This window comes from Pan troglodytes, chromosome 9, assembly GCF_028858775.2.
Source record: "Pan troglodytes isolate AG18354 chromosome 9, NHGRI_mPanTro3-v2.0_pri, whole genome shotgun sequence".
NCBI classification, from domain to species: Eukaryota; Metazoa; Chordata; class Mammalia; order Primates; family Hominidae; genus Pan; species Pan troglodytes.
In genome coordinates this window covers 64261290-64279461 of record NC_072407.2, presented here as the reverse complement: position 1 = coordinate 64279461, position 18172 = coordinate 64261290, and the positions used below count along the sequence as shown (strand labels likewise).

Here is an 18172-nt window from a genome sequence, read left to right as displayed (position 1 = left end):
TGTTGTTCAGTTCTAATCACACTAATCAAAAAGAAACGAGTATTTGTATTTATTAAACTCATTAGTTTGGGCAGTATACTAAGGTGTGGCTGTCTTGGATTCAGACAGAACTAAGGGTTCCCGACTCTGAATCCAGAGTCTGAGTTAAATGTTTCCAATGGTTCAGTCTAGCTTTCACAGTTTTTATGAATAAAAGGCATTAAAGGCTGAAGTAGTCTGGGATTTTTATCTATTAAGCTAACCATTTGATTCAGGCTGTTGTAGGACATGTTCTTCAGTGTGGACAGCTGTATGGCTGTGACTGGATCAGTGTCCTGCTGGTGTACACACAGGTGAGGACCTGGCTGGCGAAGCATCCCCGTTAGGAAGCAGGTTAGGAATGTGCTTCATCCCTAGTGAGAATGAAAGTATTAACAGCGTGAGTATGGAAGGTACCTTCATTTCAAATACCAAAATGTTGCAGTAGGAGGGCAAAGGTTGAGATGATCCTTTTTTTTTTTTTTTTTTTTTTTTTTTTGAGACAGTCTCACTCCGTCGCCCAGGCTGGATTGCAGTTGCTCAATCTCACTGCAACCACCACCTCCTGGGTTCAAGCAATTCTCCCCTCAACCTCCTGCATTGGGCCTACAGGCACACCACGACGCCCAGCTAATTTTTGTATTTTTTTTTGGTAGAGATGGGGTTTCATCATGTTGGCCAGGTTGGTCTCAAACTCCTGAGCTCCTATGATCCACTTGCCTCCATACCCAGCCCAAGACAAGATTCTTAAATATTAACATCCTTTGCTGAACAGGCCACAGATGTTTGCCAAGTTCCTGTCTAGCCCTAGAAGCAAGACTGAAATTGTTGCCCTTTTAAGTTTTCAATCATAATAGCTGCGTGTTCTGACCGTGAAAGTAGCTGCTTGAGAATCCAGAAAAGGGAAGTTACACTTCCTCCCACATGATTGGGGCTGAAGTGGGGTGTTTATAATTGGGTGAAAGTGTCCAGGAAATCTGGAATAAAGGGAAATATCTGATTTTGTGACAGCTTTGGGCTGACGCCAAGGAAGCAAGAAGTATTTTGGTGAGGTCCCCAGGCAGTGAGAAAATGACCTAAGGGCCCTGGACACCCTCAACCTCACCATCTACCAGTTCCTAGGAGTGAGGCAGTTCCTGCCACCTTTTCCTGTAGTGCTTGGGTACTACCCTAAATAGTTACGGGGGAAGTGTTCATCTGTCATCCAGCTGACTGCCACCTCATGGTTTTGGGTCAGCCACCCTTGCTCAAAGTAAGTTGGGGCCAGTGATAACATCTGCTCAGCTAAGCCTGGCCTGTCAGCCCTGGGGCAGTTCTCCAGCAGCATTCTGGTCAGCACAACCTCATCTTCCTTCACCTGGTCCCAAGAAGTCTTCTGGGTGATACCAGGGTGAAGTGAGAAAAGGTCCCGAACACTTCCCTAGGATCCCTGTGAAGGTGGCCAAGTATATACCCCAAGCCAGTGCTGGGCGTAGGTCCAGTGTGCTCTGGCAGTGATGGAACCCTAGGAAATTGTGGAGGAAGGGTAGGCTCAGAGCAAGGGAAGCTGGGGTGGGGCACAGGGCAATGCAGTGCCCCTGGTTCAGGTGGAGGACAGACCTGTTTTCCAAGGCCCAATAAGGATCCATGTGATCTTTGAGTGTAGTGTGTATGTTGGTTGGTGATTGTTCCAAAGGTTCTTTGAGGTGATTTTCGGGGATCTCTGGCATATCCGTCAGGTTAAACTCCACGGTTTTCCTCCTCACTTGAGATACTTCTGGGTGCTCCATCAAGGCCCCATCGCTCTCTGAGAGCAATTCAAAACTTTTCTTGGCCCCAGAACTCACAGTCTTTAAGCTTTTGTCTTTGGTGTCTATGCCTGTGACACTGTGAAGCTTTGACGGCGCTGATGGTTCTAGGGGGAAGAACATGGGAGTGGGGCTGAGGGGCGTCTGTGGGGCACTGTAGTAGCCTGGCCTCTGATACAGTGGGGCAGACTTGAAGGCGTCCACAGCCTTAAGCTTCCAGGCCTTGTTGTCTTCCTGGCCCCTAACGTTCTGTTTGGCTGCCTTGTGGTTTTTGGGCAGGCCCTCGTGGAGAAGGGATTCCCTCTTGGGCCACAGTAGTTTGGTCCTTGAGTTTGCCCTGGGAGGATGGTGATCATGGGACTGCAGGCCTAGGAAGCGGCCAATGATGCCAGCGTGAGCATCCTCCTCGTCCTCCTGATTGGGCTGGAACTCCATCTCCTCTTTGTTCAGGCTGGAAAGAAACAGGAGATGCAGGGCTGAGCCAGTGGACAAAGGACCAACACCTGGCCTTACTTCTCCCTTACCCCCGCTCCTCTCTCTCAGTTGGCCCAAGCCAAGGCCACACCGTCTTCCTCACCATGCCCCAGCTCTCACCTCTCTCCTGATCTGTCCTGTACCTCCCGGTGATCCCTCCAGGCCCAGCTCACCTCACTGTTTGTTGATTCCCTCTTGACCAGAGTTAACATCCAGCCCCCGCAACCACCCCGCCTGGCGTGTAAAGGCCTCCTCATCATTCACTTCCCCTGTAAAACCCCTCACTCCAGGCAGTCAGAAACACTGGTGCCCTGGCATGAGTGGTTCAGATGAGGCCCATGAGTGACTCTGGGCAATGCCAGGAATTTGTGGTTCCAACTGGGAGTGACATCCACAAAGAGAAATTTGGCTTCCTAGCAACAGGCATCCCGAGAGCCCCAGACCTTTACCCTGCAAGGGAAAGCTTATCTACCAGAGAGTATGGCCTGCCCTTGCCCAAGTTCAGATTCTTCCCATGTTCCATGGCCCAGCTCCAGACCCAGCTGGAAGCCGCCTCCCAGGCAGACAAAGATGACTGTGTTCCATGTTCTGTCCCTTTTCTGGACATCCAGTACTTTGTACCTTGTATCCAGAGTTTGAGGCTTGGGTTTGAGCTCCCTCCATAAATTGTGCATTCCTTGGAGACAAGGTCTATGCTTTATCGTTCTGTTTTCAGCCCTCCCCACCCCTCAACAACCTTCAGCTGCTGGGGTACAGACCATGTAGGGCTCAAAGTCATCCTCCAGAAATGTTTCTGACCTAAGCAAGCCTCCAGCCTTCATTTGATCACCTTCCCAACCCTTCCTCACACTATCTATAGACTGTAGTTAAACTCGATTGCAGTCTAGTAGGATATTTGGTTCTTAAAAGAACAAGCAGCCAGGCACAGTGGCTCACACATGTAATCCCAGCACTTTGGGAGGCTGAGGAGGGTGGATCACCTGAGGTCAGGAGTTCGAGACCAGCCTGGCCAACATGGTGAAACTGTCTCTACGAAAAATACAAAAATTAGCCGGGCTTGGTGGCTGGCACCTATAATCCCAGCTACTCGGGAGGCTGAGGCAGGAGAATTGCTTGAATCTGGGAGGCGGAGGTTGCAGTGAGCCGAGATTGTGCCACTGCACTCCAGCTCTGGGCAACAAGAGTGAAACTCCGTTTAAAAAAAAAAAAGAAAAGAACAAGCGAGAACAGCACTGGATACCGTGGAAGAAACCCTTGAGTATGAACCCTGACATGTGCCCAACACTCTCCAAGGCACTTTCAACTCTGTTGTCCTGGGGAGAAAGGACCAGCTGGGATAGCCCTTCAGCCCACTGCAGCTCAAGAGGGATTCAGATGGAATCAGGGAAGTGGGACCATGTGGGGATAAGTCTGGCTGCTGTGGGTGGCCTGAGCCCTTTACTCGGTAGGACAAAGTCAATTCAGGAGGTACCTGTGATGGCCTCGCTGCCTGCTGGGACTTTGCTGCCCCTCCCCCATCCCAGGGAACCCCACTTCCACTTCCCATCCAAGCACCCTAGCTTATCAGAAAACATAGTTTTGACACCTATAATTCCAGCATTTTGGGAGGCCAAAGCGGGCAGATTACTGGTCAGGAGTTCGAGACCAGCCTGGCCAACATGGTGAAACCTCATCTCTACTAAAAGTACAAAAATTAGCCAGTTGTGGTTGTGGGCACCTGTAATCCAAGCTACTGGGGAGGCTGAAGCAGGAGAATCACTTGAACCCAGGAGGCGGAGGTTGCAGTAAGCCAAGATCACGCCACTGCGCTCCAACCTGGGCGACAGAGCGAGATTCTGTCTCAAAAAGAAAAGAAAACATAGTTCTGGATGACAAGAGCCAGGTCCTAACGTTCCACTGCATCACTGATCACAGGCTGTCCTTCCAGCAGCAAATGCACCATTTGGTAGCTATGTGGCCTTGGACAACTTACTCTCTCTGAACCTGTACTTGAATTATCTGAAAACTTGGGATAACAAACCAGAATTATTGGGAGGAAAAAAATAGTTAATGTTTATAAAGAGCATAGTACAGTGCCTGACACTTACTGAAGCAACCTGTATGTACTAACTAGTGCTATTCTAAGTTCCTAGGCAGACCCCTGCACTAGGAGGGGCTTCCCACCCAGCCCCCTGGCTCTGGCCACACCTGATGTTGAAGGTGGAGCCCATAAAGGAGGCTCGACGGAACTGGGCGGAAGCAGCTGTGTAGGGGGGCTGTGGCTCAGGCTTATTCCAGTACATGTCTGGCTCCATCCGAGGCAGGTCCTGGTGCATCTCATCCACAGCCAACAGGGACACCTGGTCACCAGGGACAGAAGAAGTCCCACAGAAAGATCATCCCAGGCAGGACCTTGTATGTGCCTGATGACTTGGAGGAATCTCTCCCTCTCTCTGGACCTGTTTCCCTGCCTGTGAAATGGGGAGATGGGTGCCTGCCTGCAGCCTCAAAGATTGAGGTGAGAATCCTGTGAGTGAATGACTGGCTGCAGGAGGGAGGAGGGGAAGGGGTGATCATTCACTGTGAGGCCTCCCTACAGAACAGTGGGGACCTCTCTTTGGGTCCACTTTGGGGAAGGTCCATGGTATGGTCTCTCTCCCTCTCCCCATACCTGCAAATTCCTGTCGACAATCCAGTTGGTCTCAAAATCATCATCATCCTCTCCAAAGGGGTTGATGAGCTGCTCTGCCACCTTGGGGACAGGTGAGGCTCTGTAAACCCTCAGGCAGAACTCCTCAAAGCCAGCCTCCCCCTTTAAACCTCAGCTGCTGCTATTTCCACACCCCATGACGCCCTTCCTGCCTGACCACTGTCTTCAAAGGCAGAGTTTAGGGCTCCAGCCCCCCACACTTGTGGGCACCCACACACTTCTGGACACAGCCCCTCTAACTCTTCTGAGCCAGTCCTTCCCTGAACACCCACAGCTGTCCCTGAGTGTATCACTCGGCTGAGTCACTGCCTTTATCTCACCTCATGTATCTTACCTGGAGTTGCATAATTTTATTCATTCATGCAACAGAGATACATACTGAAGCTGGGCTGAACTAAAGGGCAGTCTAGGTGGGCAGATTCCTGGATAGCAACCTCTAAAATGCCCTAACAAAGCCCCGAAGAGGTGACACGCGTCTGCCTTAGGGGTCCAGGGGACATCTTGCAGGCCACTGGGGCACCCTGGAGAATTTCAAGCATAAAAGTGTGATTTGTTTTGATCTGCAGAAACCAAAGATAACTGGGGGGGCAGGGGGAATTTAGAGGAATAGGAATGCGTGTGTGTGTGTGTGTGTGTGTGTGTGTGTGTCACAGTGACAGGAAGGGCAGAGACAGAGACTTACACCCCCATTACCAAAAAATAAAGGAAGGTAGGAAGGGAGAGAGAGTGGGTGGGCAACAGAAGGAAGGAAAGATAAAGAGGTGGAGAGAAAACTGTGTGATTCAGAACATCTGTTCGGAGTATTGGCTGTGGTGGGAGGGAATACCTGGACAAGCCACCTGAGGTGAGGAACAAGACAGCCCAACAGGCATCTTGAATAAGGATAGGTGGTGCCAATCTGCCTTCTAAAGGGCAGGGGCTTCTGAACCTTAGGGCTTTGTTTTGTTGTTGTTGTTGTTTTTGAGATAGAGTTTCATTCTTTTGCCCAGGCTGGAGTGCAGTGGCACGATCTCAACTCACCACAACCTCTGCCTCCCGGGTTCAAGCGATTCTCCTGCCTCAGCCTCCCGAGTAGCTGGGATTACAGGTGTGCGCCACCACGCCTGGCTGCTTTCTACCCGTGAGACCTTCCTTTCCTGACACTGCATCCTCGTCTCAGGCAGCTGCTGGCCATGACCCCTCTGGCCATGCCTCCAGCCCAGCAGGGCCCTGGAGAGGCCCACCTTCAGCCAGCCAACATAGAAGAAGAACTGCAGGAACGTGAAGACGGGCACAACGAGGTCCAGCTCATGGCCAGGGTAGGCCTTGGCTGGGTTCAGAAACTGCCGCCCAACTAGACAAGTCAGGAAGAAGCTGTACACCGCCACAGTCACCACCTGGGAGGAGGAGGAGGAGGAGGAGGATGTGGTAGCAAAGGGCTAGGTGGGAACCCTGAAATCAGGATGCTCCCGGGGCTGGGAGTCTGAGACAGGAGACCAAGGCCTTGTTCTGACTTGCACACTCATGTGACTTAGGGTCTCTGTTAACCCCTTTGTTTGTTTGTTTGTTTGTGACAGAGTCTTGCTGTGTCGCCCAGGCTGGAGTGCAGTGGCATGATCTCAGCTCACTGCAACCTCCACCTCCCGGGTTCAAGCGATTCTCCTGCCTCAGCCTCCCAAGTAGCTGGGATTACAGGCGTGCACCACCACACAGCTAATTCTGTATTTTCAGTAGAGATGGGGTTTCACCATGTTGGCCAGGCTGGTCTCGAACTCCTGACCTCAGGTGATCCACCTGCCTCAGCTTCCCAAAGTGCTGGGATTACAGGCATGAGCCACTGCGCCCGGCCAACCTCTCTTTAATATAGGGATAATCACATTGCCTCTACTGGACTGGGCCAGGCAGGAGCCTGGACTCTTAGAACTTGGCACTTCGAAGTCCAGACCCAACTTCAAAGTGTGGACCCAACTCCCAGGGGAGCCACTTAGCCTCTAGGTGAGCCCTTCCCACCCCAGCTGCTTCCTTGGTCCTTCTAGCCTCAGTTTCCCAAAAGGGCAGCCTCACCAGCCTAGTCCTCACCTGTGTATACACCAGTGGGATACTAATCCAGTCGTAGGCATACAGGTGTCCACACTGAGTACGCAAGGTGTTCATCTCCTGGGGGGCAGAAGAGGGGGATGGGGTTCTGAACACCACCTGCCCCCACCCTGGGCTCGCCCCCCCCTCTTCTCCAGGTACCAGGGCCTGGTACCTATGGTCCACTCCTGGCTGTGTGGCCATGGGCAGCTCACTAAACCTCTTTGTGTCTCAGCTTCCTCATCTATCAAAAGGGAACCAGGACCTCACAGACTCGGAGAAGAGGGAGGGTCCTCTGAGAAGGGACCACCTCGGGCTGTGGATTGCTGTTGGAAAAGATTCTGCAACCCCACCTCAGGCTCTCGGAAGACCCTCAGGGGCCCGAGGCTTCTCTTTGTAGGAAACCTTGTTTCCTGTGGACCACAACCCTTCCCACTCTGCGGCAGCCCTGTCTGTACAGTGGGCTCACGTTCAGCAGGCTCTGGAGCAGGATAGGGTCCCGGATTCGACCTCCAAGCCACGCCTTCATTGACAGGTTGGCAAACCACACCCAGGGCACCCAGAACATGTTGTGTGGTAGGCTCAGTTTCTCCAACTGCTTGTGTTCTGCCGGAGTCATAAAGCCTGCAGAGTGGAGTGAAGAAGGCGGTGGGTGGGAGAACCTGCAGAAGGGATGGCCGGCACCTGCTGACCTATAGGAACCTCAGCACTCCTTTGCCATCCTCTTTCTTTCAACAACAAAAAAATTTCTGAGCACCTACTAGGTGCTGTTCTGGGCTGAGCATGTGGGCAGGGTATTTATTTATTTCCAGAGAAAGGGTCTGGCTCTGTCACCGAGGTTGGAGTGCAGCGGTGCGATCTTAGCGCACTGCAGTCTGGAACTGCTGGGCTCAAGTGATCCTCCTGCCTCAGCCTCCCGATACTCAGCCTCAGACTACAGGCACACGCCACCATGCCCTGCTAATTTTTAATGTTTTTGTAGAGATGGGGGTCTCGCTATGTTGCTCACGGGCGTCTCAAACAGCTGGGCTCAAGCGATCTTCCCACCTTTGCCTCCTAAAGCGCTGGGATTACAGGCGAGAGCCACCACGCCTAGCCTGGGTCTGTCTTATTAACCAGGACCAGGTCAGGCCAGGCTGAGGGGGTGTCAGAGACCAATGTCCCATACCTCCAGAGTGGAAACCGGAGATCAAGAGGGGCAAGGGCAGAGGGAAGTAGACCCTAGAACCTCACCAGTTCCCAAGCCGTCACCCTTCTTTCCATTATCCCTCAAGGGTCCTTAGCCCTGCCTCAGACTCCTACTCTCGGAGGGTGGGCTCCTGGCCTCGCCCCACCTTCAGACACCCGACTCTGTCCCGCCCAATTGGACCCCCAAATCTTGACAACACCCCACTCCTGGCTCCACCCAATCCCCCGAGTCCGGGGGACTTTGGCTCCACCCATCTTCCATTCCTGCCGCGCACATCTCGGCCCCTGGCTCTGCCCGGTGCCTCCCCGTTGCTCCCGGTCCGCCCACCTGCTTGCACCAGGTGCTGGGCGCTGGGGAAGCGCTTGTAGACTGCGGTGCTGACGCTGCGCAGGATGAGCACGTTGCCCAGGTTGGCGTAGCGGATGAGCGTGCGCCGCAGCAGCCGGCCTTGCTCATCCTTGCCTTCGACGAAGCCCGACACCAGGCTCATGAGGCGGTCGGGCCACGGCAGGTTCTCGTACTGGTTCCACCAGCGGGTCACGACCAGCGTCACGTAGAAGCCTGGGCAGGAGGGGCGGGGGGCGAGGGGCGAGGGGCCAGGCTGCGGCCAGAGCCCAGGGCCCAGCGCCCGGCGATGCCTCGGCTCCTCCAGCTTTCTGCTGCGAGCGGGCCTAGCCCCCAGCCCTCCTGGAAGGCGCTCGGGAGCGAGAGGCAGGCAGAGCCTCGCATGGAGGCGCGAGAGCCCCAAGGGTTCTGTCACCCGGGGGTCCCCCTTCTGGTCCCAGAAATCCGCCAGACCCCCTCCCCTCCCGCGCAGGGGCTCCAGGGACCATGATGTCAGCGCTTCCCTCAGAAAATGGGGTTTTCATTGCTAACGGCAGGACGTCTCACCTAACGTCTAACTTCAGTTTCTCTGGCTGCAGTCCGCACCTTTCCCTACAGAGAGGCGCCGACCTGCCGCTGGCGCTCCCCCGCCCCCTCCCCAGCCCCTTGCCGCAGCTCCTCGTGATCCTCCCCTGGCCTGTCTGGAGCCTGGGCGGCCACAGGGACCCGGAACAGCCAGAAGGGGGAACTCACCCAGCACGAAGGAAATGGGGATGAGCTGGATGTAGCTGTCGCAATACAGAGTCAGTTTCTCAAACATCAGCTGTTGTTCTTCCGTGAGGGCCAGCCTGAGGGTGGGGGTGGGGGTGGAATTGTGTGGACGCAGCGAGGAGATGGCTGAGACTGTCCCCAGGTCTAGCCCGGCCCTGGGTAGGAGTGGGACTGCCTCGATGCTATCCCACATTTTCCCCAGCCCAGGGCCCCCCCTGAGGCCTGAGCCAGGTCCATGATGCTCCTTGTACAGCCCCAAACCCGGACAGGAGGAGGCCCCCTCCAGTGGTTTCTTGTGGGGAGAATCCTCACACTGGCCACTGGGAGATGTGTAGGAAAGAAGGTCCTGCTGCAGAGGCCAGTTTCAGACACCCTGATCCTTTGAAAGCAGCCAAGGGTCAGTTGTTTAAAAGCAGGTCGAAACAGAGTGTTTGGGACGGGCACGGTGGTTCACGCCTGTAATCCCAGAGCTCTGGGAGGCTAAGGCAGGACCAAGAGTTCAAGACCAGCCTGGGCAACATAGCAAGACCCTATCTCTACAAAAAATTAGTTGGGTGCCGTTGCCGTATGCCTGCAGTCGTAGCCACTGGAGGCTGAGATAGGAGGATCACTTCAGCCCAGGAGTTGGAGGCTGCAATGGGCTGTGATTGCCATTGCACTTCAGCCTGGGTGACAGAGCGAGACACTGTCTCTAAAAAGAAAAAAAGAAACAGAGTGTTTGGCTTTAATGAGAGGGGTGAATAGGCAGAGGATTTTATTAGAGCAGTGAAACTACTCTGCCTGATGCTGTGATGGTGGAGACATCATTACACATTTATCCAAACCCATGGAATGTACAGCCCAAGAGTGAACCCTGCTGTACGCTATGAACTTTGGGTGATAGTGATGTGTCACTGTGGGTTCAGGGATTGTAATAAATCTACCACTGTAGTGTGGGGGTGTTGATAGTGGGGAGGCTGGGGGCAGGGGGAGGAGCAAAGAGACACATGAGAACTCTACCTTCTGCTCAATTTTGCTGTGAACCTAAAACTACTCTAAAAAATGAAGTCTGACTCTTTTTCAGCATGCATTGGTGCCCAAGTAAAAACCAAAGACCAATGTGCTTTGTATTTGGTATTAGGAGGAACTCAAGAATTTTATGTATTTGATGTTTTATAATCCATTGTAGTCATTAGTGCTTTTTCAATTTAAAATGCTATCATATATTCGGTGATTATATCTGTCCTTTATTTTATTGTTTAGATAAATGTTTTTGGTTTATTGGTTTTTGTTTGTTTGTTTGTTTGTTTGTTTTGAGATAGGGTCTTGCTCTGTTACCCAGGCTCAAGGGCAGCGGCACAGTCATGACTCACTGCAGCCTCAACCTCCTGGGCTCAAGCAATCCTCCCGCTTCAGCCTCCTGAGGAGCTGGGTGGGACTATAGGCATAAGCCACCATGCCCAGATCATTTTTTGATTTTTATTTTATTTTTAGACGGAGTCTCACTCTGTCACCTAGGCTGGAGTGCAATGGCATGGTCTCGGCTCACTGCAACCTCTGCCTCCCGGGCTCAAGCGATTCTCCGGCCTCATCCTCCTGAGTAGCTGGAACTACAGGTGCGTGCCACCCCACTCGGCTAATTTTTGTATTTTTAGTAGAGATTGGGTTCACTATGTTGGCCAGGCTGGTCTTGAACTCCTGACCTCATGATCCACCCACCTCGGCCTCCCAAAGTGCTGGGATTACAGGTGTGAGCCAAAGGGCCTAGCCAATTTTTTAATTTTTTATAGAGACAGGATCAGGATCTCCCTATGTTGCTCAGGTCCTAAACTCCTGGCCTCAAGTGATCCTCCTGCCTTGACCTCCCAAAGTGCTGGGATTACAGGTGTGAGCCCCTGTGGCTGGCCCTAACTTTTTTTAAAGTACCTTGGTGCCCTAGTAAAAACCAAATGTGCCTTGTTGCTAGCATTATTAAGAACACAAGAATTTCATGTATTTGATATTTTACAATCCATGTAATCATTAATGCTTTTTCAATTTAAAATGCTATCATATATTCTGTGATTATATTTTATTGTTTAGATAAACATTATTTTGTTTGCTTTTGAGATAGCCTGTCACTCAGGCTGAAGTGCAGTGGTGCGATCATAGCTCACTGCAGCCTCGACCTCACAGGCTTCAGCCATCCCCACACCTCAGCTTCCCAAGTAGCTGGGACCACAGGCAAATGCCACCACTCCCAGCTAATTTTTTAAATTTTTGGTAGAGACGGGGTCTCACTATGTTGCCCACGCTGAACTCCCAGGCTCAAGTGATCCCCGCACCTTGGCCCCTCAAAGTGCTGGGATTACAGACGCGAGTCACTGCTACTGGCCTTAGATAAACATTTTAATTAAAAAATAATTTTAAAAAATGTACCATGTGGGCTGTGCATGGTGGCTGACACCTGTAATCCCAGCACTTTGGGAGGCCGAGGTGGGTGGATCACTTGAGGTCAGGGGTTCAAGACCAGCCTGGCCAACATGATGAAACCCTGTCTCTACTAAAAATACAGAAAAAAAAAAAATTAGCCAGGCGTGGTGGTGTGTGCCTATAATTCCAGCTACTCAGGAGGCTAAGGCAGGAGAATCACTTGCACCTCGGAGGCAGAGGTTACAGTGAGCCAAGATTGCCCCCACTGCACTCCAGCCTGGGTGATGGAGTGAAACCCTGTCTCAAAAAAAAAAAAAAAAGTACCATGTGGTTGGTCAAGTGCAGTAGCTCACACTTGTAATCCCAGCCCCTTGGGAGGCTAAGGCAGGGGGATTGCTTGAGCCTAGGAGTTCGAGACCAGCCTGGACAACACAGTGAGACTCCATCTCTCTCTCTCTCTCTCTCTCTCTCTCTCTCTCTCTCTCTCTTTTTTAATGTACTATGTGGGCCTATGAGTCTGTGTGGGATTCAGTAAAACAGGCCAGTTGAGTGGGGCCAGACAAAGCCTGGGCTCCAGGGGTCCTCCTGGGGTTGGAGGAAGGGTGGCTAAAACCCTGCTGGCCTGGGTTGAGCAGCCTCTCAGTCTGACTTCTTTTCTCTCCCCAGCCCCCAGCCCCAGCCTCAGCTCCAGTGCCCAGGACCTGGTCAGGAGCTCAGCTTAGTCTTGTAGTGAACTGGTACACTGGCCCCTGAGCTGGCTGGGAGGCCCCCAGGAGCTCCCAGCCCCAGCCACATCCTTCCCAGGCCCCCCGGCCCAGCCCTGCCAGCTTTACCTATAAATAAAGCGGATGATGTAGTAGCAGAGCAGGAAGATTAAGAACTCGCCATATAGCAGCTTGTAGATGCTGCCCCGCCAGCACAGCAGCAGGCGGGAGAAGGAGCCTAAGCGGGCATTAGCCACTTGGCTTGTGTAGGTGATGGTCATGGCCAGGCAGTGGGCTGCAGCAGGTGGGCTTGGGTCCTGGTAGAGAGGGACACTGATTGGGGGTTTGTAGGGATCAGAGGCCCTGGTCAGAGCCTGTCAGGACCCTTCCCTGCTCTAGACCTCAACTCTCCCATAGGGATCCTAGGAGGTGGATGAAGTGGTCTCCAAGGCCCTGCCAGTTCTGACTGCCTTTTGGAAGTGGAAACCCAAGAAAGTGAGCCCAGAGGCTGCCCTTTGCTTTGGCAGGGAAGACGTAGATAGGCGTGTGCATTGCCATGTGCCTTTAACTTTCTATAATCACTGGGCGCAGTGGCTCATGCCTGTAATCCCAGCACTTTGGGAAGTCGAGGCAGGTGGATCACCTAAGGTCAGCAGTTCGAGACCAGCCTGGCCAACATGGTGAAACCCTGTCTCTACTAAAAATACCAAAAAATTATCCAGGCGTGGTGTGGGTGCCTGTAATCCCAGCTACTCAGGAGGCTGAGGCAGGAGAATCGCTTGAACCCAGGAGGTGGAGGTTGCAGTGAGCTGAGATCACGCCATTGCACTCCAGCCTGGGTAACAAGAGCAAAACTCTGTCTAAAAATAAATAAATAAATAAATAAATAAATAAATAAGTAATACAATGACAAAGGCAGTAACAGCAGCAATGTCTACACACTAAGCTCAGGTCCTCTGGGCTAGGCAGTGTTCTCAGCCCATCTTGTTCGTTAGCTCCCAAGCTCTCTCAACCACCCTAGTGTGAGAAGTATGGAAGGGACCAGGCAGCCCTGTCCACCACCATATTCCCATTCCCATAATGGAACCTAGCTGGTAGAGATGCTCAAATGATGTTTACTGAATGGTGGCTCCAGGGCCTTTCCACCTGCTGATCTTCCTGCCTGGAGGAAGCTCTTCCTGAGATACCTGCATGGTTCCTTCCCACTCCAGGTTCCCTTTAGAAAGGATGTTCCCAACCATCCTACCTGGAAATAGAGCCCCACTGCCACCGGTGCTCTGTGTCTCCTCACCTTGCTTGATATTTCTAGAGAGCACTTATCACTACTTGAAATTATACAGGATATCTGCCTGTTTCCTGCCTGTTTCCTCCTCAGAATGGAAGCTCCTCTTGTGTTCTCGTAGAAGGCGCTCAATAAAAATTTACTGAAGCAGTGATTGATGCCCCCTCCATTCTTTCCCTGTGTGTTTTGCTGCAGCCACACTGGCTGGCTGTGCCTGATGCACACCAAGCTCATTCCCACCTCAGGGCATTTGCACAGACACACAGGTGCCCACACACCTGCGCATGTGCTGCCTGTGTGTGCACATCCCACACAAATATGCAAGATGGCCATCCAACCCTGAAGGCCTCAAAGCCCCAGCCCAGTCCACCTGGGGCACCTTGTACTCACAGGTGGGGTTCCAGGTGGGTCCGATGACCCCACAGAAGGTCTGGCGACTAGGCTGGTGGGACTCCCTGGGACTCTGTGGCCAGTGCCCCTGCCCACTCTTAGAGGCTGGCACTGCCCACGTGAGTGCTGAGCCGCCGTCACTTGACTCCCTAAGCCAGGACCTCCACAAAGGAGTCCTTGTCTTGGTCCCTTCTTGTAATCTGCTCAGAAGCAACGGCCAGCACAGCCTGGCCATGGCCCCTCTAATTTCTTCTTGGAGGGCATTGGGCTGAGACCAGGGCTGGAATTTAGGGCAACACCCCCTCTACCATGGCCCTAAAATCCAGAGGCTGAAGGATCTGCTCCACCAGTGTTCTGACCCCTGAGGCCTTGCAGAGAGAGTTGGGGGTTAGGGGGCTGTGCTGAGCCTCAACTCCTGTGCCAGGAACTCTCCAGGAAGGAGGAGCCTCTGACTAGGCCCTGGGGTCTTTGACAGCCCTGTGGGCTATGGAAAGAATGAATACCGGGCTGCAGTCACCAGTCCTGGTTTCTGGTCCCAGCCTTGCCACCTGTGTGTGGTGACCCCGGGTGGGTTTCAGCTCCTCTCTCAGCCTCAGTGCCCTTATCTGAAAAGGATGGTGTTGCTTGGGAATTTCATCACCCTAGTAAAATGACAGAATTCTGCATATGCTGATGAGGAGCTCTGATTGGCTGCTGGTGACATCATACGTTATTCTGGCTGTGATTGGCTGGCAGGGCCCATCAGTAGGTTGCTTCAGAGAGATGGAAGGAGAAGCCTGCCGGGGCTGGTGGAGGGGGGTGAGTCTGGTGGGGGTTGACAGAACAGCCCTGGAGTTTATGCTGCTGGCTTCCAGCCAGCCAGTGCAATATGGGAATAAATGCCCAGATCCCCACGGGCAGCTGGTGAAAATCTCAGCATGTGATTCAATAAACTTTAATACATCAATCCATACTCAAGGGCTCTCCTAAGCTGTTGGAAGTGATGGGTGTCTACCTACACACTCCTCTTGTATTGTTCAATGAAGAGAGCAGAGCTCTAGGCAGCAGTGGTTCTTGGTCTTTAGAGGCCGTAAGAATCGCCCAAATGTTTATTAAACGGGCAGTTTTCTGAATCTTTCTCCAGAGTCTGAGTCTGTGGCCTTAGGGATGTTGCATTTTAATCAAGCACTGCAGGGGTTTATGAGGTGTGTGGTTTTGGGACTAAACTTCCAGAAGCCCTGATTTTATAATATGACCTTGTGTCTTAAAATAAACCCACTCTCATCCTCCCTTTCCTGTCACCCTCTCTCTCTGAAATGTACTAAGCGTTAACTATGCTGAGATTGCAGGTGATTTTTCTACACACCACTTTTTTTTTTCACTTTAAGTTCTGGGATATGTGTGCAGAATGTACAGGTTTGTTACATAGGTATACATGATGTGCAGGTTTGTTACATAGGTATACATGTGCCATGGTGGTTTGCTGCACCTGTCAACCCATCATCTAGGTTTTAAGCCTTGCGTGCATTAGGTATTTGTCCTAATGCTCTCCCTCCCCTTGTCCCCCACCCCCACACACCATTTTTGCCTTTATATAATTATCTGCCTAGAAAAAAAAACACTATTTCGCAATGACCTTGAATACTTTTCTAATCATGGCAAACAATAAAGCTGTTGTTATTATAAGAATCTCTTTAGAGGCAGCCTTGTAGGAGTATTTACTGCCTCCCCGCTGCCCCATCGCTGTCCTCAACTGATATGGGGAAAGAAGCAGGTTCACTTCAGCCTCAGTCTCCTCATATGCAAGATGGGACAACGATGCCTACCTTGGCAGCTGAATGAGAATGATGGATGGGACATGTGTCCGTCAACTCTCCAAACCAATGGTGCCTGTGCCTGACCCCTACGAATTCTGATTTGATTGGTCTGGATGGACCCCAGGTGTTGGGATTGTTCAAGTTCTCCAGGTGATTCTGATTTTATGGCCTGTGCTGAGTCATTGCTTAATGGATTATTTCCCTATCCTGTATTCCCTTCCCAACCAACACATCCTGAAACTCAAGAGAGAGTTTTCCATTTAGAAGATGATAAACAAATATATATTATATATATTTATATATTAACATATGTAAATACGTATTAATATGTCTATAATATTACAAATATATTTATTTGTATGTACACATATATTTATACATATAAATATATAAGTAAATATATAAGTATATTTTTGAGACAAGGTCACCCAGGCTGGAGTGCAATGGGTGTGATTTTGGCTCATTGCAACCTCCACTTCCCAGGCTCAAGCAATCCTCCCATCTCAGCCTCCCAAGTCGCTGGGACTACAGACGCACACCACCACACCCAGCTATTTTTGTTTTTTATAGAGATAGGGTCTCACTACATTACCCAGGCTGGTCTTGAGCTCTAAGTTCAAGCAGTCCTCCCACCTAGGCCTCCCAAAGTGGTGGGATTACAGGAGTGAGCCGCCACACTCAGCCAATAAGTATGTTTTAACTAAAGTTAACACACATGCCTGGCACCATGCCTGGAACATTGATGCTCATTCTGTACTCTCTGAAGGAATAAATGAAAATCCTGCCTTTGTGGAGACAAGTTCTTGCCTTCCCTGTGGTGGCCACTAGAGAGCGTGCTTGACTAGCTGGCTCTGGCTGGGGAAGCCTGGTTCACTGGTCAGGATCAGCGTAGACCACGGAGCTGGCACTGCTTCATCTCCCTGACCCCGACCAGCAGCCATAGAGCCATGAGAGGGAGTTGGAGACACTAGAGTCCCTCCTCCCTGTTCCCTCAACCGCAGGCTCCTTGGCAATATCCCAGGAGTACCACCAGGACCATCGACAGTGCATGCCCAGTCTCCCTTCCCCTCCCAGAGGCCCCAGCATGTCCCCAGAGACATCCCATGAGCAGCTGCTCCTGGCCCTGCCCCAGAGCTGAGACAGGCACACCCTGGCACAAGTCATGGTCTCTCCTACTGGGTCTCAGCTATGAAAATGTCCCCAGTTAGCCAGGCACGGCTCAGGCACACAGCAAAGTCATGAGTGCTGATTGACCCAAGCCGTGCCTGGAACAAGAGTCCCAGGATTGACCCCTGCAGAGATGGCACCCAACCCAGTCAAGGTCGCCCTCTTCTGCTTTCTGTTCCGCAAAGAAAATATTCGCCAAACCATTTCTCCTTCCAGAACTGAGCCTAATCTGATTCCTGCCTGTACGTATTCATAGTCAAAAAATTTGGAAACACTTAAATAACAACTCTAACACAGAATGGCAAGGCCTAAGATCTGTGCCAAGTGCACAGAGGTCAGGGAAATTTTTACAGACAATGGGGCATTTCGGTTGGGTCTTGAAGCATGAGTAGGAGTTCATGGAGCGGAGAAGAATGGAAGAGCATTACACATCAGGGGAACAACCTACGGAAAGTCATAGAGCTATTCCTGAAGGATGATTCAGTATCGCATGTTTATCCACATTTTACAAAGGAGGACACTGAAGCTCAAGGCCTGCCTTGTCCAAGGTCACACAGCTATAAATGGCTTGAGACTAGGATCTAGGTCTTTTGATTTTGGATCCTGAGCCCTTTCCCACTATCAGCTCTACAGTAAAGGTCAGTTTCTGAGAGATAGAGTCTTACCTGCTAGGGTAGTGGTCTCTCTTGGGGTTGAAGGGAGGTCCAAAGGATGGGGCCTGCATGAAAGATACTTTTTTTTTTTTTTTTTTTGAGACGGAGTCTCGCTTTGTTACCCAGGCTGGAGTGCAGTGGCATGATCTTGGCTCACTGCAACATCTGCCTCCTGGGTTCAAGTGATTTCCGGCTAAGTTTTGTATTTTTAGTAGAGATGGGGTTTCACCATGTTGGCCAGGTTGGTCTTGAACTCCTGACCTCAAGTAATCTACCCGCCTCGGCCTCCCAAAGTGCTAGGATTGCAGGCATGAGCCACTGTGCCTGGCCGCATGGAAGAGACTTTGACTGCAGCAGATTCCAAGCTCTCGAGCTTCCCAGCAGAGAGCCATCTCTTGGGGCAGCAGGGCAGAGCTGGGGAGATGCGCGGGGGTGCCAGACACAGAATGCTATGGCCTTCTCATCTAGAATTACCATAGCAA

The 18172-nt window shown here is 51.7% G+C and overlaps 1 protein-coding gene across 7 annotated transcripts; it reads right to left on the bottom strand.

Annotated features, from left to right (window-relative positions):
* Nucleotides 1-27: 27 nt before the first annotated feature.
* BEST1 (bestrophin 1) lies at nt 28-18118 on the bottom strand. Of its 7 annotated transcripts, XM_063782962.1 has the most exons (12): nt 17952-18118; nt 17703-17755; nt 12532-12719; nt 9290-9384; nt 8540-8773; nt 7493-7647; nt 7027-7104; nt 6192-6344; nt 4930-5010; nt 4467-4618; nt 1618-2256; nt 28-392 (listed from the first exon to the last, which is right to left on the bottom strand). In XM_063782962.1, exons 3-12 carry the CDS (start codon nt 12681-12683, stop codon nt 374-376), a joined length of 1758 nt encoding a protein of 585 aa, XP_063639032.1. In that variant the 5' UTR covers nt 12684-12719; nt 17703-17755; nt 17952-18118; the 3' UTR covers nt 28-373. The 7 variants fall into 7 exon arrangements, 6 of the variants coding, with proteins under 6 accessions (XP_063639032.1, XP_001151529.1, XP_054518318.1 ...); XR_010147216.1 differs by lacking the exons at nt 17703-17755; nt 17952-18118 and adding an exon at nt 14075-14709 and having other exon boundaries at nt 5989-6344; XM_001151529.7 differs by lacking the exons at nt 17703-17755; nt 17952-18118 and adding an exon at nt 14075-14742.
* Nucleotides 18119-18172: the final 54 nt, after the last annotated feature.

Bases quoted from the DNA above. Each gene is read 5' to 3' on its own strand.
- BEST1 (XM_009423257.5), bottom strand. From the start codon at position 12,683: ATGACCATCACCTACACAAGCCAAGTGGCTAATGCCCGCTTAGGCTCC. The intron at 7,648-8,539 runs GTGGGCGGACCG...TCCACTCTGCAG, and splicing joins CCAGCACCTGGTGCAAGCAG to GCTTTATGACTCCGGCAGAA. The intron at 6,345-7,026 runs GTGAGGACTAGG...TCCTCCTCCCAG, and splicing joins TCCCACTGGTGTATACACAG to GTGGTGACTGTGGCGGTGTA.